The sequence below is a fragment of the Amphiprion ocellaris genome, chromosome 16 (genome assembly GCF_022539595.1).
Source record: "Amphiprion ocellaris isolate individual 3 ecotype Okinawa chromosome 16, ASM2253959v1, whole genome shotgun sequence".
Classification (NCBI taxonomy): Eukaryota; Metazoa; Chordata; class Actinopteri; family Pomacentridae; genus Amphiprion; species Amphiprion ocellaris.
In genome coordinates, this window is record NC_072781.1 from 5838115 (window position 1) to 5862408 (window position 24294).

General features: G+C 42.5%; 1 protein-coding gene across 1 annotated transcript; it reads left to right on the top strand.

Annotated features, from left to right (window-relative positions):
• Positions 1-2306: 2306 nt before the first annotated feature.
• On the top strand, positions 2307-15754 carry ndnfl (neuron-derived neurotrophic factor, like). The gene is made up of 5 exons (XM_035946469.2): positions 2307-2446; positions 4238-4553; positions 6997-7255; positions 9442-9566; positions 13636-15754. Exons 3-5 carry the CDS (start codon positions 7077-7079, stop codon positions 15078-15080), a joined length of 1749 nt encoding a protein of 582 aa, XP_035802362.2. The 5' UTR covers positions 2307-2446; positions 4238-4553; positions 6997-7076; the 3' UTR covers positions 15081-15754.
• The last annotated feature ends 8540 nt before the right edge of the window (positions 15755-24294 follow it).

Below are 24294 nucleotides of genomic sequence, written 5' to 3' on the forward strand. Positions count from 1 at the left end.
TCTTGTTGCATCTTGTTTGTTTGTTTGCACGTGAATCCGTGTGCGGCTGTTGGTATCAATATGGGGGGATGTGTGGCCCGGGGTGGACGCCTTGATACGACTGGGTTTCTCTGGACTAATTAGCCTTCAAATCTACCACGCCTGAAGGGTGAGGGGGTGAAAGAAACACCCTGGAAAAAGAGGGGAGAGAGAGATTTCAGATATAAGATGCAGATCCAGTGAGGACTCGCTGTAGATGTTTTCCCCCCCCACCAGAAAAAAAAATAACAGTGCATCATCATAAATATCAAAACAAGATGTTTTCATTCCATCACATTTTCAAAAACTTTTGATAAAGTGGAGTGGACCACTGGAGGGATGCAGTTCGCGTCAGTATGCGGGGGGAAAAACAAGCCTGAGCTGGGAGGAGGAAGAAGAAGGAGGCATGAAGAAGACTGAAGAGATTAACTGTACTGAATGGAGATGAAACTGTATTTGTTAATGATGAGTGACCTGCGGAACGGCGGAGCGCTTGGCTGTCCTGCATCCCCCCCACCACTTCCTGCTACATTTCTCCTCAATCTTACCCTTGTTTCCCCAGGGACTAGTCCCTTTATCTAGCAAGAAATAAATAAACTGAGTAGTCAGGGCCACCCTGGAGGTCCAGCACAGCTTCCACACCACCACCACCTCCTCCTCCTCCTCACTTCTGTTCTTTCTTTGCGCTAATAGATTCCCTCTCATTACCTCTGGACCACCTTCCATCCCCCCATCCAAACACAGTTGCAGACTGACCCACCTAATCCTGCTTCTTGTCACACACAAACACCTCCTAGTGTCCTCGAACCTTCCATCACACCCCATTTGGATATTAGAGGGGAGGCAAATGCCACCCACCTCTCTAACCTTGTCCTTCCTCCTCCTCCTCCTCCTCCTTTGGGTGCTGATCACTGATCTGATCTGTGATGGCTTTGCTTGCGTCTCTCTCTCTCTTTCACACCCCCCCGAGGGACTCTGACAGCACAGGAGCAGATGGGCGGCTGGTGATGACATGTTGTTAAAAATAAAGATTCCTGTTAACCCGTCGTCAGCTTGCACACCCTCCCCTCCTCCCCCACCCCGTGTCTCCCCCACATTTCATCTCATCCCTCTGTCAATCTCTCGCCATCGTTTTCTCTCACTCAGTGTCAATCCCTGATTCTCCGTCTTCGCTTTAAGCCATCCCCGTCCATGCAGGCTGTTAACCACAAAACCGACTGACTGTGGCGGCAAAAGCACGCAGCTTGAGACCCCCCGACCCCCAGAACATGATATTTAATACATGGCTTGTCATAAAGACAGGCCCCTTGCATTATGCATGGCTTGTAAGCACACATCAATAATAGATGAAAAGGCCAGTTTTGCAGTTTCTCTTCATGCAATTACACCAAATGAAATTTTTACTCTCACTTTCTGTCGCTTTTCCTGCGAATGGAATTTGTCCTGTGACTGTTTGTTGATAAATTATTAAAAGGCAACACAAGAAAAGAGGAGAGGAGGAGGAGAGGAGGGGGATCAAGAGAAATATCCAGGCCGGTCAAGATGGCAGTGAAACAGAGAGAGGAAGGTGTGATAGAGCTCGTGTCATCCTAAAGCTTGTTCATCCACTCCAGGTCTGACAGATGTCCAACAGATGTCTGAGGGGAAAACACACCAAAACATGATTCTCAAATCAAATTCTCCCTCCAAAACGCTGCATAAAAGTTGTCAGAACACGGCTCGCATACGCAGAATCGCCTGCGCACCGTAATCTCTCCAAGGTTAATCACCACCCGGTCTTCAAAAAAAGCACCCACCATATCGTGCTGCGCCAGATTGCCGACTTTCAGAACTTCTTAGCGACTAAAGTGGGCCAGCGAATGGAGAATGATACAGAGAGAAAGACTGGTGGCTTTGAAAGAGAGTCCAGTCGCTGCAAAGGGTTCTCACATACTCAAAAAAAAAGACCAGTTGTGGCCACTGAACATTTATTAATAGCGCTCATGTGCCACATTTTTAAAAATTCTTTGAAGTGATGTTGCAGGCAGAAGGAGATAGAGAGGAAGGGAAAGAGAGGGAGAGAGAAGAGGGGGGAGTCTCTCGGATTCTCGTCTGCGGTCAGACAATATTCCCTCTGGGTGGAGTGGGTCCCATTCACTGCGACCTCAATAGCCCTGCACTGAAGTATCCAGTGAATGAGTGAGAAAAGGCTCCATCGCGAAAATGGGAAAGGGGGAGTTAGCACACTGCTCTTTCTATTTTCCTGATGATATTGATTAAAGAGCTCAGGAGTGGGAGCAGCATACATGAGGCCCACCATTGTGTGGAGATGAGAGGGCTGGGTGGGGTTGGAGAGCTAGCGATATGAATGCCTCCAGTCCTCGGAGATCCACACTTGACCTGTGGGTGGAGGACAAGAAGCCTTCAATATGGTCGTCCTGTCTGTACGGTAGGCTCCCGCTTCGTTTTATTGTGTCCACTGCCAATTGGTCGTTGATAGGTGGGTTCATTTTGAAACCAAGCTCCAGCAAACACTAACTCCTGAACTGCTGCCAAAGTGCAATAAAATTCTTTAACTTCAACAAAACTGCAGGGATAAAATAAAGACCTAAATGAGAGAGATAGCATTTTGGGAAATACACTTATTATTTATCTCTCCATGAATTTGCTGTGAAAACTGACAGAAATCTTGTGTTTCTGCAGAAAATCAACTTAACACAAAGGTTACAAAAGCAATTAATTGTTTAATTTGTCTAAAAAGTTTTAATTAAGATTAAACAGATACTGTATAATGCATTAATATGGGATTTGTTTTTTTACCTGCTACCAATTTTTGCTCTAAGCTAAGCTATCCATTTTCACATCTGAACATAAACCTTTTAAATAGAATGAAAATTTAATGAATTAAAATAAGAAAAAATATCTACTTTACTGTTAAATTATGTATCTATTAAATGAATATATAGCAATAAATAAGGCATTTTGCTGCAATGTGTGTCCAGAAATACAAAAAAATAAATACTAGTAAGGATGTGCAATTAATTATTTGCTTTTATTTTGAAATATGAAACTTAAAAATGTGTAAATAATCTTTATTTTTAAAACTACATTCATATTTTCTGAATTTTAATGTGTTCAAGCCACTTTTGTGCGTCTGTGCAAATTATATTCTCACATATTTGTTAATTTATTGAGGTGATTTGTCCCTCAGAACTGATGTCAGTAATAATACCCAGAGCAGTTATTTATTGTATTTACTGTGATTAATCAGAGGATGATCACTTGTGACAGAAATAGGGGGGTTGGGCCGGCTTCTGCAGAAACCATGAAGGGAAATGTGCAGAACATGACCTCAAGTAAGACTTAAAGAGAGAATAAATCAAATAAATGAAGGCAGTGGAACAAGCGGCTGCAGCGTTTTTGTGGTTTGGACTGGTTGAAACGTGTGAGTCAAGAAGCTGATTTGGGATGGACCAGTGTAATAGAAGGCCACATCAGAATCCAACCAGCAAATCAGATTCAAATTAAATTTTTGTCAAAATCAGAATCGGTTTAATTGCCAAGTAGTTTATCATACACAAAAAACTGACTTTGTGTTTTAGTGCATGACAGTAGTAGCAAATATAAAGGCATAGTACAGTTTTGCTCTTTTAATTTACCATTTAATTTATCTTAAAGCCAGCATGTGCTCTAAATATTTGCATAAATCTATCAAGGGTCTCACAGGCTGCTCTTCCATTTAAACGTGTTCATTTAGAGGCAGACGAAGCACCTGACTGAACAGGCGATAAGGGCACAAAGACAGTAACCTCCAACATGCCGTCTGAAACCGTCAATACAGATGTTATCAGAGCAGCCAGACACTGGTGGAAGCGTGAATGCATTTAACTTTTACATCACCTCTTCTCCCTCAACGCTGCTGCTCTTCACAACACACTCTCTCTCTCTCTCTCTCTCTCTCTCTCTCTCTCCCTCTTTTCTCATCACCACCCCCATTCGGCGACCTCACCGTCAGCCCCCTCACGCTCACCCACTCGCTCCCTCACTCTCAGATTGCACATGCAGATACACAAACAGTCACACATGAGTCCATTTGAATTGCAAGTGAGCTCTAGCGAGGAGGGGGTAAACAGAGGGAACAAGTGAAAAGACCAGTAAAGGGGGGGAGAAAGAAAAAAGAGTGACAGGAGAAGGGAGAAGGAGGCTTTCGCTGACTGGATGACATTCACACTGTGTTTAGCAGGACGAGCCTCCACGTGTGAAGGACTGGGGAGTGAGCAGAGCGTCTCACCAGGGGCGCACCGGAGCTGGGAGAGCCCTGAAGGGACACCTGAGCCCCTGAACAGACACCTGCCTGAAGTAAGAGGAGCTCATGGGAGTCAGTGGAACACCAGACAACAACCTGCCGTCGCTCCTCCTCTCCTCGCAACCGGCTCTCATCCATCCCCCCCCTCCATCTCCTCCTCCTCCTCCTCCTCCTCCTCCTCCATCCTCTCTCATTTTGATCCCATCCCTCACTCCCTGCACCAGAGAGGGAGAGCGTGCACTGAGAGAAGGTAAGGGGGTGATGCATGCATGCATGTTGTCCTTGCAGGAGCATGTGAGTGTGTGAGTGTGTGTGTGAATGAGCGTCTCAAATGTCAACTGGTTGTGTAAGTCTGCAACTTGTTTCTGTGAATCAGTTGTTTGTTTTTTGTGCGATCTCTGGAGGGTTTCTTTTTTTTTTTTTTAAATGCAAGATACTTTAACTATACTATCATGTTTGTGCCCAAGGTTGTGGTGTTTTCTGTTGTTGTTTCCAAAGAAAAGTGTGACTGCGGATGGAGAGACTTAAAGTAGCAAAGAAATGGCTGTGAAAGTGTGTGAGAGGGAAATGCACAAGGAGAATGAGGCACAAAGGGACAGTAAGGAAGACGGGTTAATGTATTCAAAATGTACACGCAGCGAGGTAGAAAATCAGCCGGAAAATCCTATCAAGTTCCATGGTCATCGCATGTTCCACCCGCCACCCTCTCTTCAACCCCCACCATGAATCACAGGCCGAGTTCTAGTAGTTTGGGGGGGACAGCGGATCCTGCAGGGACCACCCCATGCCATTTAATCTGTCCCTGCCCACAGATAACAGAAGGCAGATGGTCCTGCCAGAGCCCAGGGAGATAGAAGATAGCTAATACAATGTGCAGACAGATAGCACACACAGCACTCAACCTGTCCCTCTGAAACTGAGCCTGCATCAACTTCTAAATAAGGAGGCCAGATGAAGTGAAAAAGCAGACAGGAGAAGGAAAGAAAAGAGGGAGGAAGAGAGAAAAGATAAACAGAGCACGGCTCAAGTATCTTTAATTAAAACCCAAACAGTTTCCAGAATAAATGCAGTCTGGGATAAACATAATAGAAAGAGGAAACTCAAAAAAGAGCTGAGCAGCGAGTGAGTGAGCGGGACCATCAAAGTCATGAGCTCCTATGTTTAAAGGAGAGTGTGTATTTATTTATAGAGGGCGGTAGTTAAGTTCACTAAGCTCCCTCTCTCTGGAAGACCCAGCCTTTTCGCCTTATGAAAATTCAATTGGCCATAATTTGCTGAGGAGCCGTATGCATATTTTATCAGCGGGTGCGTTTTGAAGAAACAAGCCCGCCAAGCTTTTTTGTGTCTCATCTTGAAGACTGAGTGAAGCTGGTGGGGGGAAGAGTGTGAGAGAGAGAGGAGCTGTGAGGTTGTGCAGCCGTCTGGAAATATGTGACACGCTGGACATTTGGCACAGGGTCTAAAGTAAACACCAATCAGCTTCATATGGCTGGCAAAAACTCAGAGACAAATTCACTGCAACCTTGTTGCTTGGCAATCTCTTCTGATTCCTCTCCTTTTTTTTTCAGTTTCACTTTCTCCTCTTTCCCCTCTCTCCGTCTTCTTCCCTCTAATTACTCCAAGATCCAACATCCTCCTCTTCTTGCTCTCCATTTCCACAGCCCTCCCTTCCTCTGCCTCCCCTTTCCTCTCCTCCCTCCCGTTTCAATCTGTTTTTCTCTCCTGCTGCATGTCTCTCAGTTGAAGCTTTATGGGTCGTTCACTCCCCTCTTTCTGTGCAAGGATAATGAGCAGGCGCTTCTGTGCGACTTTGTAGCTGTGCGACGGTTTGTGAGTTTGAATCTCGGAGCGTCCCGGGGCCCACAAGACTCAGATGTACCTTCTGTAAGCTGCCTCCGTGGCTCCACTGTGATTGTCATCTGATCTATAGGGCACAGCGCTGACATAATACACCTTGTTAGGGGAAGGCGGGGAGTGTGTTTGCGAAGACTGTGTGACTTTGAACAAATGTGTTTTCTCTGGGGAGGAAGAAGAACAGTGAGACCTGTAATCATGTACTATCACTAAATCACAGCCACACACACACGAAAGCACACCCACATGTAGACCAGACAGTAAAACTCTAATACAGAGTGAGGGAATAAAATAAAAGATGGAGGGAAACATCTGACACTCTTGCATTAATGTATGCTGATTAGATTTGACTGCATCAGAGCACCTCCAGGTGTTGTTTGTGTACCTCTCCGCACACCAGCATGGTGTCACTTTCTCCTAATAACATGCCTGCTAATAACCATAATGAAAGATATTTGGCGAACAGACCTATTTGAACCCTCCAACTAAAAATAGAAATGTAGATGCAAAGGCATCGACTTCAGAGCGATATTAGCAACCCACTTCACACTTTGAAAAGTGGTGCGATGGGTGATTTTTTACAGTGAGTGTCAAGCTGTGCTACACACACATCCCAGAGTAATATAGCATGGCAATTTCTTTTCCCCGGCATGAATAATTCTGTCTGAATAGGATAGGATGTTTCTTCATATCAATGAATCATCAGCCGCTACAGCTCTTTAGTGTCTGTGTGAATGGTACAGTAGGAATTTAACTAAGTGTGTTTGAGTGCCTGACTGTGAGTGTGTTACTGATGGGCTCTGATTGATGTCCCTGACCTTTCCACTGTGCCTTTTCAGAGTCTGGGAGGTATCCAAGACATAGGCACTGAGGAAAGTCAAAGAGTAGAAGACGGAAAGAGAGCGAAGAATCATCAGCGATGGCGCTCACAACCTTCTCCTGGTGTCTCGGTGCAGCTCTGGCGCTGCTCTGGGGCCCTTGGTGGCCCCAGGTGCACTCAGCTCTGGCACCTGAGAACGAAGTGCCGCTTCGCCCGACTACATGGCTACCGGAGGGGAAGATCACCTCTGTAACGCTCCCTAAAGGACGAACCCGCAGGTAACAGATGGGAAGTATTCACGTGGTGTAGTTTCTGGTTGTCATGAGGGTTCAGCAAGATGATTTTTAATATTGATGAATCTGTTGATGAATGAGGTGCAGTGATCAGGGGTGGGAAAAGTACTTTAAAAAAGCAGCTGAAAAACACTCCTTTATAAGTAAAAAATTTTCACTGAAGTAAAAGCACACCAAAAGTAGAAAAATTATGCAGATTGGCCATATATTTTAAGTATATTTCATTATTAGACTATAATTATGGATGCATTAATTGTCACTTTAGTGTTTAATGAGAAGATAAATAAATTACAATGGTGCAAAAAGTGCAATATTTCCCATCAAAATATAGTGTTGGAGAGATATAAGGTTGCTTTTCATGACTGCTGGGATTTGTGTCTGTGAAAAGTAGTTAGCAAATTACTAAGAAGTGATGGATGAATGTTTGAAATGCACAGTTTTTACAATAAGTGATATTGAGTGAATATTTAATCCAAAAAAATGTGCACATGGGCAATATGACAGTATCTTATATGAAAACAAGATCCTTATTTGATCCATTTATAACCAGTTCAGTAACATTAAGATTAAAATCCATTCATGCAGTGTCGATTATCAGAGTTTAAGAAGAAGGTGTGGTGGTAAAATAGATCAGAAAGGTACGAAAGTTTATTATGTAAAGTCAGAAAATAGTAAAAATCGATTGAAGTTTACTTGAGTCCTTCATATTAATTTGTCTGATCAATTTCCCCAAATCTAAAGTTAATTATATGAATTATATGAATAGAAAAACAAGGGGGGAAAAACTGCAAATGCTAACATTTCAGGAGCTGGAGCCATCAGATTTTGGCAATATACTTAAAACAAGCCTTAAATGATTAGAAACATGAATAAAAACTGCATATTTACCATATATTATCTATCAATATGTTACTGAAACTTGTCTTTCTAATGCAAATGAGTTACCCGTAATCCAAACAGAGTAATATATCAGTTTGTTTTACTTTCGGTGCAAGTTTAATTCGAACATATGACGCTAACTACGTTTTTCAAACTCAGCATCACACTAAATTACTCATTAAGATAAAAGAAAAGGGAAATTTTCTTCTATTTGTACTGTGTGAGGACTCATAATCAAATCTTGACGTCTGTTCGTCCTTCCTGCTTCAGTAACGTGTCACCAGCCATTCTCCATGGCCACCTTTTTAGATACAGAGGCTGATTCCAGCAGCACTGTTGAGAGAGCGAGAGGAAGTGGAGCCCATTTGGCCTGAACCCGACACAGAGTGCCAGTGCTCGCTTTCCGAATATGGGAGCTGAAAATTGCGAAATGCATCTCCCTGTGTGCTGCAGTCTGTCCACCAGTGCAGTCATGCAGAGCCACATGGCAAATAATGGAGAGAAAACAACGATTCAGAAATTAATCACTCTATTAAATAAGCTGCAATGTGCCCTTGAGAACAACAGTGTCGCACATCTGTTTGGAAACAAACGCCATCTGCACGGCATCGTGAAAAATAGTGTTTGTGCGGAAGTAGAACCAATATTTATCAAGAAACCGCTATGCGGTTGATAAATTCTCACGAGAAGTGACTTACTGTAAAAGAAAACTATTTTTCTATTCAGGTATCTCAACAACTCAACCGAAGAGATAAAGAACAGTGACTGAATTGAAATAAGACCAGACCACCACAGCTTGAATGTTAAAAAGCATCTGAACTTCCATCAGTTATGCAAATCTGCAATCCAGCATGCAGTAACACTTCTTAAAAAATCTCATCACAACAAAGTGAACTTCATAGTCTCTATGCTAAGCACGATCCCAGATGGTTGCAGCAAGCCAGCAGATATCCATCTGAAACTGTCAGTGCAGTCTTATCTGATTCCCAGGTCACCTCTCCTGATCTGCTATCAAACCACTGATCAGCATGTAGGCAAATGGAAACACAGCAACTGGCATACGTTGAAATTGTCAAGCTTTAGCATAAGAACCCACTATAACCAGACCACCTTATCGGAGAATCATCCAACAAAATGAAAGAATGTTGCACAGTGTGCACTGGGAGATATCTAGTCTTCCCATCATTCACCTTGCAGTTGAATGGAAGCAGCATGTTATCTGTTTGACATTCCCCCCCTCCCCATGAAGAATCAAGCAACTTCTCGTGGTTATCGTCGGTGCTTGTCCACAGGTTGTACTTCATGCTGAAGAAGAAAGCTCCAGCGATGTCGGTGACCGTCAGCCCCTGCGACCTCCCCATCGAGTGGAGCTTGGCTGCTCGCACCCTCAAGGACAAACCGCTCAAAAGCCTGCAGTGTGAGTGGAGATAGTAAGACCACAAACACCCACTTCACCTCAATCCTCTGTACATCTGGCTAAGCTAAGACGATCAGTTAGATATTATCGTGACTATATAGCAGGGCTATTCAATTAAAAATTTACTGGGGCCGGATTTTCAGATTAAGAACATGAGCTGGGCCGGACGTTTTTAGCAGACAGTGAGCGAAGTTAACCATTTAAAATAAACACAAACAGATAACAAAGACACTGGATGTTTATTAACGTATTGCCACATCGAAAAGGACATAAACATAATAGAAGAGCAGTACTTAAACTAAACCTGTGCTGAAATACTGCTTCTTTAAATTTTACATTTCAAACACACAACTTCAACACATTTTGATAGGTAAATATAAGCACAGGTTAAGGTGCATATGAACACAAAAACTAAGTGCCGATTAGAAACACCATCTTTTGATTTGGTCACATCTCAAAGTGCATTAAAAAGTAACTTGGTTAACAGTAACTTTTCAGAACTTGAGACATTTTTCTTCTTTTGAAATAACAAAAAACAGAGTTTGTCCCTGTCCATATTTGGTCTCATCTGAGACAGTCGCATCTTCAGTGCATATAATAAAAAAAAAAATAAACAGTAGGCACAGTGATAGTTACTATCCCTTTGAAACGAAATAAAGCTGACATCAAAGTGCACAATAAAGTGATACTAAGTGAAATAACTGTCAAAACAAAATGTCTTTCTTAAATATTAAACTTATAATAGGTGAACAGAAAATAGTCACATAAATACATAAAACTACCTTTAGTGTCTGCTACAGCACGCTGCTTTGTTGCACTTACCATGTCTCGAAGACATCTGTGGCGAGAATGTTTGACGTGTCAGACCTGTTTGATAGCAGATGCCACACTCGTCTTAACTTTATCGTCCGTTAAAACTTCATCCACGACAGCCAACATGCAGTCCTTCACAGTTTCTGAGTCTGTGAACAGCCTCTTTTTCGTGGCCCTTTCCTGAGCTGTGCAGGTCCGCTTCATTGTAGTACAGCTCCGGTTGTAAGATGCAGTCAAACTTTGAATTATAGCCGCTCTCTCATGACATCCCTCGGGAAAGTTTGTCCAAAACGCGGCATGTTTTTCAATGTGGTGTCTTCGGACATGATAATCTTTCAGCGCTGCAAAGCACTCGTTGCAGAGTAAACACATTGGTTTGGCGTTCGGACTTGGTGGTAAATAAATAAATACTTGTCAGTCCACGCAGGATTAAACCGACGGTTTTCCTCGCCGATTTGTCGTTTCAGGATAGAAAAAGACGTGCTGCTATTTTCGCCTGTATAGAACTGCTAATGTTAACTTTTCAAACGCGTCTCCTCAACACAATGCATTGTGGGTTAGTTGCTAGGTTACGGCAAGTGTTGCATTCAATGTTCGCAATAATGTTGGAATTTTTGTAAGAACTTGTCGTCTCGAGGGTTGCTTTCGGGACGCATGTGGCCCGCGGGCCGCTAGTTGAATAGGGCTGCTTTAGAGGGTTGGAAAGGGGTCATTGGGGGCTGGGCCAGTTGTGAGGGGCCCGCGGGCCGGATGTGGCCCGCGGGCCGCCAATTGAATAGGCCCGCTATATAGGGATTTAATGAAGGGCAGAGAGTCTAATCTTTGCTTGAATCTATTTGTAGAGTTTTGGAGCTGCTTTATGACCAAGATGTGCAGTTAAAACAGAGAGGATGACCGAACTAACAGGAGATAAAAGGGTTTTTTATGGGGTTTTGCACTGTTTGTTTGGCAGCTTAGAGGTCACAGCTTTAATTTACTGCTACTGTTAAACCACATTCATAGACCAACAAACTGATTTCTATCAAACAATCACTTCACTGCTGAAGCATGAATGTATTTTGAAAAGTGATTGTCTCCAAACTTGCAGATATTCTATCTCTTTATCAGTACAATGTGCCCATTTGTTCAAGTTCAAAGCACGGAAAAGGACTATATATTTTTCTAAATGCCACCCATTATCTCTGACAAGGACAGAGACAGTGAGTGTGATCATATCTAGCTGTCACATCATCATAAATTTTATCCGAGGCTTCGGATTTTTAAAGAAGCGTAAAACACACACCGAAAACGGCTGCCAAGTCCCAATTCAAATACTGAGTAAACAGTAAAATAAAACTGGGCTCTGCAATATTCTGTGGTGAGCAAACCAACTAATTAAATAAACTCAGAGGATTAAACTTACGACGGAGCAGCAGAATTACATAATAAGTGCTCAAGTGAGAGCAATCAGTGCTCGAAGTAAACCGCATAATCACATTTCAAGTCTAAAAAAGGCACAGATTTCCACCTCAGACTGGTCCACGAGCATTTTTCCAGGTTCCCCTAAACAAGCTTCTCTACATGTTAAAATAACATTATGAAGTTATAAAATGACACATGAATCATTCAGACCCCGAGCACATGGGTCCCCATCGCCAGCCTGAATTATTCACTTTGATTCTGTAACATTTGGTCTCATTTGAGAGGCGATTTTTCATCTCGTCAAGACATGAACAGAGCAGACAAGTGGTGGTGTTTTTTTGCGTGTTTATCCGCCAGTTACGTCATTCAAGTGGCGCGTTTGTTCTTCAAAATGAAAACACTTGAGGTGTGAATGAAAATGCTGGCGACCATTTTTTGAAGTGGCAATTGACATTTTATTCATTTATCTGTTCGTTTATTAGGATTTTCCATATATCAGGCAGAATCAGTGGGGTGAGCTGTTGTTTTAGGCAGTTTGTAGTAGTTGTACTTTTAAACTGAAATATAAATTGTTATATATAAATTATTATTATTACTGATTTCTACCCTTCAATTCAAAATTATTCTGGTTTAAATATCATTTTAAGTAAAAACAACCCACACACAAAGAATTAAAGGACTAGTTTAGTTAAAAAGCTTGAGAAGATATAGACGGAACTCTACATATGGAGCTAGAGCTGGAGGCGATTAGCTTAGCTTAGCATAAAGACTGAAAGCAATAGGAAATAGCTAGCTTGGCCTACCAGCAGCTCTAAAATGAATTAGCAAACAGTAACTTGTTTGTCAAATTTCAACATCAACAGAGAGAACTAAAATTAGGCTTTTACAGGGAGTTATTTGCTGAAATTATTTCTTGGCTGAAAGCAGTGACATCCTGGAGTCTCCGCTGGTTGCCTGGCAACCTTGTTTGGAGGTTATACTGAGATAATGCCATAGATAGCACATGCATATAATGTGCCATCTGATAAGCACTTCTTCAAAACTGCCAAAGTATTCCTTTAAGAATCGCAATTTGCGGCCTCATATAAGATAATCTAGTGTTTTGTTAGATTTTTATAAGATCCCTTCTGGACCTGTTTTATGACAGAGAGAAGTATTCTGCTTTGATTTATAATTAGTCCCTGAAAATTCTGTCAAATCCTTCAGCCTAATTTAAAAGTCCAGAATCTATGAATATGCAAATATTAGATGCATTATATATATGTCCTACTTTACTAAAAAGCCCATCGTCAGTGTGTCTACTGAAGGCTGCAAGTTTCCACAGAACACTTTTAAGTTCCATCTTTGTAAGTATTTGATGTGAAGTAGAGAGAAACTTCCTTTATTCAGCAGACGAATGTGAAATCAGCCTTCCAGTGTCAAACTGTGAACATACACTACACAAAAGCTTGGGGTCACTTAGAAATGTCCTTATTTTAGCTCGAAAAGCAGTTTTTTTCAATGAAGATAACATTAAATTAATCAGAAATACAGTCTAGACATTGTTAATGTGGTAAATGACTATTCTAGCTGGAAACAGCTGATTTTTAATGGAATATCTCCATAGGGGTACAGAGGAACATTTCCAGCAACCATCACTCCTGTGTTCTAATGCTACATTGTGTTAGCTAATGGTGTTGAAAGGCTCATTGATGATTAGAAAACCCTTGTGCTATTATGTTAGCACATGAATAAAAGTGTGAGTTTTCATGGAAAACATGAAATAATCTGGGTGACCCCAAACTTTTGAACAGTGGTGTACATCGTTCTGCACAGTCAAACATCCAAGTGAAGCAACTTCTTTTTTTCCTCACAGGGAGCACCAAGAAGAGCGTGCCAGAGGTGTGGTGGCGAGGTCCTGCGACTGAGGAGAAAATACACAGCTTCGCCGGCAATGCGGTGGATACCTACCGAGGTCCTTCCTATCCTCCTGCCTCCATCTACATCCTGAGGCTGCGCTCCAAACAGCAGAACACCAGAGCTACAGTGTTCCTCCATGAAGGCCTGGGACCCTCAGGCGTCTTCCCTCTGCTCCCAGCCGACCCGCGAGTTCACACATTAGGTGTCGGAATGACCAGTGTCACCCTCAGCTGGGCGCCCAGTGCCTCCATAACGGGCCTCCCAGACACACAGAACAACCACGACTACTGCGTCCTCGTCAACTCTCGGCAAAACTACGGCAGCCTTTGTGCTGCGCAGCAGAGCATGAGGAAGGAGAATGACCAGAAGCAAGAAAAGAAGGAGAAAAAGAGGAGAGTGACTGTGTGGCCGATTTTAAAAGAGTGGTGGTGGCAGCAGTGGGACAGTTTTCCTGGACCCCAGACTTCTTCGCCTTCCTCCCTCACTGATGAGTTTGCTGATCTTCAGTGTGCATGTGAGGGGACAGAGAGTGTCTGCACCGTTTCTGACCTTCTCCCTGACACCCAGTATTACTTTGATGTCTTTGTGATCGACAGGCTGAATGGGACTAGTTCAGCCTACAAGGGGACTTTTGCTCGGACACATGAGGAGGCTCGACCTGCGATCACCACACTTCGAGAAGGAGAGCTGAGATGGGTGACCTTCCATGACAGAGGCTCTAAATCAGAGCAGTTCTTCAGTTTCCGTCCTCGTGGTTGGCAGCAGAGTGGCCTCCTCACCTTGCAGAGCTGCGGTGGAGATGAAAAAGTCAGGGTTACTGTGTCGAGTAAAGGTCAGGTTTTGACCTCTCAAGCTGTAGGAGGGGATTTAGTCCACATATGGCTCCAGGGAAGTCCTTCATATCTCATCCACTTGGAGCGAGAAGGAATTACCTCCGGGCAGATCCCTGCTGCTGGAGACCCAGCGCTCCCAGGAGGTCTGATGGCTTCAGTCAAAATGCAGACGTCATCCTCCTACCACCGCAGAGGAGTCCCATCTCTGCCCTCCACCTTGCAGATAAAGTCCTTCAACCGGTTACGTGGTTGCAACAGCGTCACCCTCGCCTGGATGGGCACAGAGGAGAGAAGTCTGTACTGTGTGTACCGCAGACAGCTTGGAAACCGCGAAGCAGAGTCCACAGCCCTGACTGCACCCTGTCTGGGGCCGGAGTCCCGCTCCGACACCGAGAGGGTTCTCTGCAAGTATTTCCAGGAGCTGAATCCTCGACGGGCCGTCACTACAGCTGTGATCGGGGGCCTGGAGCCAGGAATGGCCTATGTGTTTGATGTCTATCTAATGAGACGCTGGGGGATCCCTGTCAAGTACGCCAGCAAGATGGTGAAGACTAGAAAGGAATGCTGAGCTGCCGCCCCCTACAGGAGGTTTTGAAACTGTCCCAAATTAGGGGAAAATGCATCAGCCATGGACATGCTGTAAAGACTGACCAAGAGAACGAAGCCATTTGACTGCTGTGGAGAGACTGTTACCATAACGAGGACATATTCCCTCTGGAGGAGCGATGGTTGTCTTCAAACTCCACTTACGCAGTCAGTGCAAGTGGATGGGAAGCGTATGAGAAAGATGTGTGCACCAGCAAAAGTTCATAACATTTACAATACAACTCTTGTGCTTTTCGTCATTTTGTTTTTTCGTTGTTGATCATGATAATGATGTGCCAGTTGTCCAAGTGCTTATTTTGTATCTGAGTACAAAGGACAGACGAGGTTTGTGATGACAGAGAGTCAATACAACAACAACAACAGACTGTGCCAAATATGCAACAGAAGCAGATGGGGCAATAATGAGATAACATCTGAGACAGGATGGCTTTGCAGTGTACATCTCCAGTGCTGCATATTGTACAGGCTTAGAAACACAGATGGGTGCAATCTAAAGATGCTAAGTTCAAAGTCAGTGTGTATCTTTGTGTTCTGCTTTCGCATGAAGCAGTGAAAAAAACTTAGTGACTTGCCTCATTGTCTTTGATGTATTCTTGTGCTGCTTCAAACTCACCAATAAATACTAGGGTATCTGGACGCTCTTGACTGACTGATCCATGCATGTAAACTGGACTGTGAAACTTGATTTTCTTATGCCCAAATAGTTTTTAGGTTGCTTAAATATTTACTATATTAGATTAGGCATATAGAGTTCAATCCCATGCTAATTTCTGACATTTATTTATAGTGAGATTAAGAATATTTAGTTTGGTAACTACATGTGGCTGCATTGGAAAGACTCAGGTTGAAATAATCAAAGGGAATTTTAAACAGTGTTTCAGATAGAAGGACTGTGTTTTAAAGTAGCTGTGCATTGCCAGATTAATATTGTTCATCATTTTTGGGGTATTTGTTGTTTGACTGCTAAATAATAACTTTTTTTTTCTTTGTAACATTTTAGTCCTAAAGCTGCATGAAAAATAGACCAAATATTACCTGCATCCAGACAACAATTAGTTTATTTTGGCTATAAAATTGTGATAATGGACTTAGCTTAAGTGCAGCCGTTTACACAAACATTGTAAGTTTCAGCTAAGTTTAGTTATAGAAGTGTGAGGTTAAGGTTTAAAATGAATTCAAGGCAGGGTCTAAAATGAACTAAATTCTAATATAATAATTTATTTATTTTCAGTTAGTATTGAGACTTACTAAATTCTACAAACATGCATACATTTTTGAACCTAGCAGGCATCAATGAACTAAATAAATATAGTAACACTTGGTGCAATTCCATGTAACCAACAACATACAGTACAATCTATGCAGATGGGTGACAGATTAAAGGAAGAACCAACAGAAAGTATCTTAGCAGGGCATTGTTTCACTGTGCCTTGGCACTGACTCTCCAACACCCTCTGCAGCTCTATTGGAAGCAGTTAACACCATATTTTCAGAAGAAAGTTCCTCATTTGGCATTTGATGATGGTGGTTGAGAATGCTGTCTGACATGATGGTACAAAATTTCTGATAGATGTTCCACTGGTTTGAGATCTGAGATTGACTGTAAACACCATAGCATATGATTTACGTAATTTTCATACTGGCTAAATCATTCAGTGATCCCTCGTGCCCGATAGATAGGGGTGCTGTCATACTGCAAAAGACCACTACCAATAGGGTAGAGATGTGTCATCAAAAGATAAACTTCGCAATAATTTACACCACTCCCCTCCCAGGGGATAAATGGACCATGCCATATACACAATGAAAGGGTTAACTGGGGTAAAATGCCCCCACTTGGTAAAATGAAGCCTTTATTTATCACAAATATATGTTTACTGCATTGTGTTTTTCCCAGTTGGGGTCAGAGCAGGGTCAGCCATAGTACAGCGCCCCTGTAGCAGGCATTGTTGGGCCTTTCTCAATGGCTGCTCTGACCTTCTGACCAGTAGCCAACCGTTGCGCCACCACTCTACACCAGGTAAGAAGCTACCCCCACCATATTCATTTCAGGTCCTTTCTTAGATGATAATGACCTTACTAATCTTTAAATTGCATTGAAATCATTTCACTGGTCTGAGGAAATAGAAAGGAAAGGTTTTGAGGTATGATGATGTAATATTCTGACAGCACAAAATAAGCCTCTGCAGTTTTTAGCATAATATCCATTAATTAACTTTCCTGTATGATTTTAAAGTCATGTGTAACATTATCCTTTGGTTCAGACAAAAGAAAAAAAATAATGAAAACCTTTTGTGTAATATGTGCAAGTGTAAGCACAGGGCATCTCTTGGACTTTAATGATTTTCAAAACTCTAGTTTTAATAATGACTTAATTGTGCACACTACCATTTAAAACAGTAGTAAAATGTATTATCTGTCTGAAAGACGAACTAGCTGGCTTTGTTAATCTAATGGTGTTGTGTTCTATTACCTAGCTAGATATATATTAATTCTTTGCGACTGTAGGTTGATTATTTTTATGTCATAAATGTAAACATCAATGATAATTAAAGCTGCAAGCAGCGTTGGACGGGTCCTCGCATCCATGCTGGTCGTCGAATCCACGCACGTCCACCAGGTGGCGCTGCGACCGAGAGTGCATGTCGGCCTATGGATGCGACAAGGGCCGGACTCTGATCACACATGTAAAATTTCAGGCAGATCGGACCATGTCCAGGGTAGTTATAGAGCATTTCCTTCCATCCACCAGGTGGCGCTGCGACCGAGAGTTTATGTCGGCCTATGGATGTGATCAAGACTGGACTCTGATCACACGTGTAAAGTTTGAGGCAGATTGGAGCATGTTTAGGGCAGTTACACAGCAGTTGATGTTTCATGGCGAAGTATCAAAATTCGGGAGGCCGCCATGGCCACGCCCTCAGACTTAAGGTGAGCGTTTTGATAACTTTTGATCACCCATGTGTGTAGTACATCCTGGCCGAATTTCATCTCTCTCGGTGTTACCCTGTTTGAGTTTATAGCTTTTGAAAATGTCTAAAAATGACCCAAAATCGTCAAAACATATGACATATAATTCAAAATGGCTGACTTCCTGTTGGATTTTGGTCATGGGTGTCAATTACATTTTTGTGTGTCTTGATGAGTTACATATGTGTATGTTTTTATGTTCAGCTAATATCATTTCCTCTGGACAATGTTTGTGGTGTTAGAAGTGGACGTTTGTAGGGAGTTTTCAGTTGCGATACTTTAATGCATAAATATTTGCAGTGGTGGTTTCACTGCAAGCATCTACTGATGTCACCAGTGAAGTAAATAAAAACAGCATTTGTTGAACTTTACGCCTCTCAGTGTCTGCAGTTAGTTTAGCTGAATCAATGCAAAGATATTTCTATTTTTCTACATGACAGGAATGTCAGTGAAATCCAAATGCTAAGAATAAACAAGTGATCTGCCTGGTCACAGATCCCACTTTAATCCAAAATAAAGACTTTGCAAGGAAATGAACTTGAAATATGAGCCACCAGTAAAAGTTGTGATCAGACAGAAGGGCCTGTATTTTATCTTTGGAGAAGTTTAACATGTAAGTTTGTGCAGCTGATCGGTGGTGAGGCCTGTGGATGACTGGAGATGTGTGTGGACACTTAGACGAAGCAGCAAATGTGTTGAAAATGAGTTGTCTTCTCAGAGTCTTGAAGATGTTTTGTCAGAGCTAAGAAAGAAGTAAGAGATCCTGCAGGTGATTGTTGAGTGGTGTTGAGGAATTTGAATGTAGAGGAATAGCAAAGAGATTTTGAAGATATTTAAGCCATAAGTTGTATTTTATTTGTTTGCTGTTCTCTCCCATTTGTAGTGAAGAGAAGTGATTTGACATGAAGAATGTGATTTGTGTGGCTTTGAAATTGTGTTAAAATGTAAAAATGAGTGATGAGGAGAAGAGTGTGACTTTTGAGTATTGTGTTTTTTAGCGTGTTCTTTAAAAGTTGTAGGTAGATTATGTTCTTTTTTTGATTTTGTGGATTGTTTTTTTTTCTTTCAGTGTTGATGTCACCGCCTTGACGAATAGAAGAAAAGCCTGTATTTGGGTATGTAGGACCGGTAGTCCAGAGGTAGTGATGGTGGTTTGGAACCTGGAGAGTGCAGGTTCAATCCCCCACTCTGCTCAAGCTTTTTTTTCACATTTGGGCAAAATTCGCCAAAAATATTCTTTACGCTCTTTACGCTCTTTACGCTCTTTACGCTCTTTACGCTCTTTCAGGCAACTTCTTGGTTTTGCAGGAACCACCCTTCAACTCCAGTCCAGTGACACTCCACACCACAGACCACAACCTTTCCACTCCACTATCATCCTCCGCAAGGTTCCCAGTGGGGATTCGAACCGTGACCCTCCACATGACAGACACACAACCTATGTGTGAGCTATCTTTCACACAAGGTCCTTCATGGACTTTGTTGTAATGATGGTTGAAAGAGGTTGTCATACAGCCAAAGTATGTATATATTGTAAATAAATCTGCTGTAACAATGTAAATTTCCCCTGGAGAGGGGAGAAATAAAGAACTTTATCTTATCTTTATCTTATCTTAAAAAGTGTCAAAAGAGCCCTGGGCTGGATTCGAACCAAAAACCTCCTGGATGAGAGGCAGATAACTTACCACTGCGCTATCCTTCCTACTGGGTGTAACTGTTAGTTTTCGTAAATGATGGTACACAAAACTATTAAGGAGGTGAAGATAATAAAGGTACTAAGGTGGATTTCAACCGGGGACCTTCAACATGCCAGGCAAAAAACTTACCTCTACACCACCTGTCCTACAAGATGCTGCTCTAACTTTGCTTAAATGATGCTAGCAATTAGTACCGGAGCATCCAAAGGACACAAAAAAAGTGTGAGTGGGGATTTGAACTATTGACCTTCAACATGTGAGGCACAGAACTTACCTCTGCACCACATTTCCTACAAGGTGTTGTTGTAAATTGGCTTAAATGATGGCATCAATCAGTACTGGAGCAATCAAAGGACAAATAAAAGGTGTGAGTGGAGATTTGAATCATGTGAGGTACAGAACTTACATTGTAGGTTTGTTTCTGAGACTGAATACACCCAATCTCATCTGATCTGCAAAGCTAAGCAGGGTTGGGCCTGGTTCGTATTTGGATGGGAGACTACCTGGGAATACCAGCTGCTGTAAGCTTTTTACTTCTCCTCACAACCTGAACAAGACACTGCTGGTCATTCAATAGAGACAGCTATCAACTAAAACCTCTTGGTTTCTTTATTATACACTCTATGAGGTGGATAAGCTGCAGCTCATGCTGATTTATTGCTGGTTCTGGTTGGAGCCAAAGAACAAAGGCGTCACCTGTTGGAGCAGCTGATGTCCTGCAGCCTCTTCACCACAGAAAGCCTCTGACAGCTTCAATTCTTTACACTCTGACTGCAAGACACCAATCACATAGGAACATATACATGTGTGGAACAAAGAGCTGAACTGACACTCAACATGTGTTTGACCATTTATTGATAAAGACATTCAAACATGTCTAGAGATAGAACACCAACGCACGGTGTAAGAAAGGTCAGAACAGACTTCACCTGCTCAGGAAACTGAGGTCCTTCGGGGTGCAGGGAGCAATTCTGAGAACCTTTTATGGTTGTGTGGTGGTATCAGCCATCCTGTATGGAGTGGTCTGCTGGAGCAGCAGCATCACGGCTGCAGACAGGAAGAGACTAAAGAAACCAGTTAAGAAAGCAAGCTCTGTCCTGGGCTGGTGTTAGACAGGAGGATGATGACGAAGCTGTTGTCTATCATGGAGGACATCTCCCACCCCCTGCAGGAAACAGGACCATCACCGGCAGCTCCTTCAGGGACAGACTGCTTCACCCACGATGTTTGAAGGAGGTCCTTCCTTCCTGCAGCAGTCAGACTGTGTTCAATCAAACCTGCTCCCAGTAGTTCAGATCACCCATGAAGTAACTGCAATAAAATGTAAATAAGTCAATATGTGCAATTTCACAAGGTTTTTTTTTTTTTACAAGCATTTCTATTTCTTCTCTAAGGAGAAAGCATCTATTTATACCTGTGCACTGAGTGCTGCTTTTCTTTTTACTTTTTTTCCTATCTGCTACTGCCACACTGAAAATTTCCCCACTGCAGGATCTACCTATCCATCCATCTATCTATGGTCCATCTACCTCCCTACCTATCTATCCATCCATCCATCCATCTCTCTCACAGGTGTGGGGGTTGATTCACCTGTTCTCAATCACCTTAATCCACGAAGGCCCGGTTCTTCATTCTTCCGCTCTCTGCCAGACCAGAGACTTTGAAACCAGAACCTTTCTCCTACAATTAGTCTGGTTTCCCCTTTTTGTTTTCACCTTGGTTTAGTTATCCTTTCTGTGTTGGTTTTAGTTTCATTCGTTAAATAAACTCCTTGTAATCTTTGACCTGTGTCTGCAGATGTCCTGTGACACCAATGATCCCATCTGATATTTAGCATGTTTTCAATTATTGGTCCCATTTCTTAAAAAAAAAAAAAAAAAAAAGCCCCCTGAAATCTGATCAGATAAATGAATGTGAAACTACTTTGGGTCTGCTGCAGCTGCCTCCCTCTGATCTTGTTCCTGCCCACAGCGCAATCTGATCAGTGAAACACTGAAGGACAACTTCAGCATGTAAAACATAAATAAGCAAAGGCTGCAACTCGTGATTATTTTAATTTTAACTTAACTTTATGTGCTGTTCAAAAACTTTATTTTTTCTGCAAATGTGTAGTGATTCCAAATCTTGGTTATTGATCTCCTTGATTACAAAAAAAATCTGTATCGACCCGGAAAAAAAACAAACATGTCAGGCACCCTATGATGTTAACTGTTTGCCTGAATGTTTTTGTTTAAAATCCTCAGTAATAACCTTTGACTGGTTGCTCTTAACCCTGTAAAACTCACTGCTGCAAAAATACATCAGCTTATTTTTTAATTACTATTTTCTATTATATATATATCTGAAATAAACCCTAATCTGGGGTCTGACAGCAGCGTGAGGTCAAAGAAGCTGCCATCAGCTGCTGCACTTCTGTCCGTCCAGCAGATGGAGCCATGGAGCTGCAGTGAAGTGAAGAGCAGCACAGGGCAACCACCACTTCCATCCACTGACGCATTCAATTTGACTGACGCTAATGTTTTATTGACTTCCAACCACTAAACCAATAAAAGCTGCAAGCAGCGTTGGACGGGTCCTCGCATCCGAGCGGCCCGACTGGCCCACGCATATCCACCAGGAGGCGCTGCAACTGAGAGAGTAAAGTTTCAGGCAGATTGGAGCATGTACAGGCTACTTGCACAGCACTTCCTGTTTAATGGCGAGAAATCCAAAATGGCCGCCATGTGGCGCTAAGACTGTGACTGTATATCAACCTATGGATGTGATTAGGGCTGGACTCTGATCACACATATAAAGTTTGGGGCAGATTGTTGCATGTCCAGGCTAGTTAGACAGCACTTCTTGTTTCATGGCGAGACATTCCAAAGGGCCGCATTCCGCTGGTCACTATGGCCACGCCCTCAGACTTTTGCGGAGCATTTTGATAACTTTTGATCAACCATGACTGGTGTCCATCCTGGCCAAATTTCAGCTCTCTCGGTGTTACCGTGTTTGAGTTTATAGCTTTTGAAAATGTACAAAAATGACCCCAAATCGTCAAAACATATGACATATAATTCAAGATGGCCGACTTCCTGTTGGGTTTTGGGCATGGGTGTCAATTACATTTTTGTGCGTCTTGACGAGTTACATATGCCTACCAAGTTTCATAATTCTAGGTGACACGTACTGGCCGTAGCAACTGTTTGAAATTTTCCAGGTGGCGCTATGGAGCCATTTTGCAACAGTCGTGCAATTCGTCTAAAATATCAAATATTTCAGCAGTCCTGATGTGTGTGGCAATTTTGGCGAGCATATGACCATTTTTAACCTGTCAAAAAGTACTTTGTTTATTCCAGCAACGATACGTTGCCACGGCAACAGCGTTTTATGAATCGTCAAAATCTTCACACTGTGGCATCGTCTAGGTGTAACCACTCACCTGACCAATTATCTGAATGATATGACAAAGTTTCTGGCAATGGCACATGCAAATGTAATGACAACTTCTTCCTGTTGCCAATAGGTGGCGCTATGAGTATTTCTAAATTTATGAATGTGGATGTGTTTAGAACCTGACTGGTGTCCATCACATCAAGTTTGGTCCAGGTTGGACCATTTCCAGCTGAGATATTAATAATTCAATTTTCACGGCGAGAAATTGAAATTCGCCGCGCCGCCACAGACGCGCCCCTTGACAACGAGTCGCCATTTTCTCTGGGAATCATCATCAATGTGTTCAGGCTTATGTCAGCACATTTGAAGTGATTCTGGTCAACGTGCTAAGAATAGTACATCAAAATGTAAAAAAATGTCTATTTCTTGCTACCACAAGGTGGCGCCAGGGCTGGACTGGGATCAAAATATGGCCCTGGCATTTTTGGTCATGGTGGCCCACCATGATTATTTATACAATATGCCAAGCCATACGTCATACCAGAGGATATATGTGCACATTGTATTGTTTCAAAAAAAAAAAAAAATGCAGCAGTCTACGTGGAAGAGAGTAACCATGTAAAAAAAAAAAAAGATACACTCTGTCACTTCTCACAGGGACTTTATTTAAAATTTTATTACAAACTGTCAAAATTCCCAACTTGAATTTAAAGTGGAGCTCTTCACCAAAATGGAACCTTAAAGTATGAAGAGAGAGATTGAGAGAGAGAAAGATAGAGAGAGAGATGCATAGATGATCAAGAAAAGAAAAAGAGCTGGAATCAGTTAAGGTATAGTTTTAAAGCTAATGTGACCTCGTCGATCTGTCCCTGCTGTGTCACGTCTCTCCCTCCGTCCTCCTCCTCCTTCTCCTCCTACTCCTTTTCCTCCGACTCCCTCTGAACTTCGGCTTCTTTTTCTATCATGGCAGCAGCAGTCGCTGCCGCAGGTGAAGTAGTGGAAGCAACGGCAAACATGTCACTTATTTAGCAGCATTTTGCTGCATCGACTTGCAGGCGTTTAAGCGTTTATTCGCGCAATTTTTCAGCGCCCCACTTTCGTTTGGGCCGTTTCTCCATCTTTGCTACTTTCCAA

Coding starts and splice junctions, on each gene's coding strand:
- ndnfl (XM_035946469.2), top strand. CDS start 7,077: ATGGCGCTCACAACCTTCTCCTGGTGTCTCGGTGCAGCTCTGGCGCTG. Junction 7,256..9,441: donor CCTAAAGGACGAACCCGCAG/GTAACAGATGGG, acceptor GCTTGTCCACAG/GTTGTACTTCATGCTGAAGA. Junction 9,567..13,635: donor ACCGCTCAAAAGCCTGCAGT/GTGAGTGGAGAT, acceptor TTTTCCTCACAG/GGAGCACCAAGAAGAGCGTG.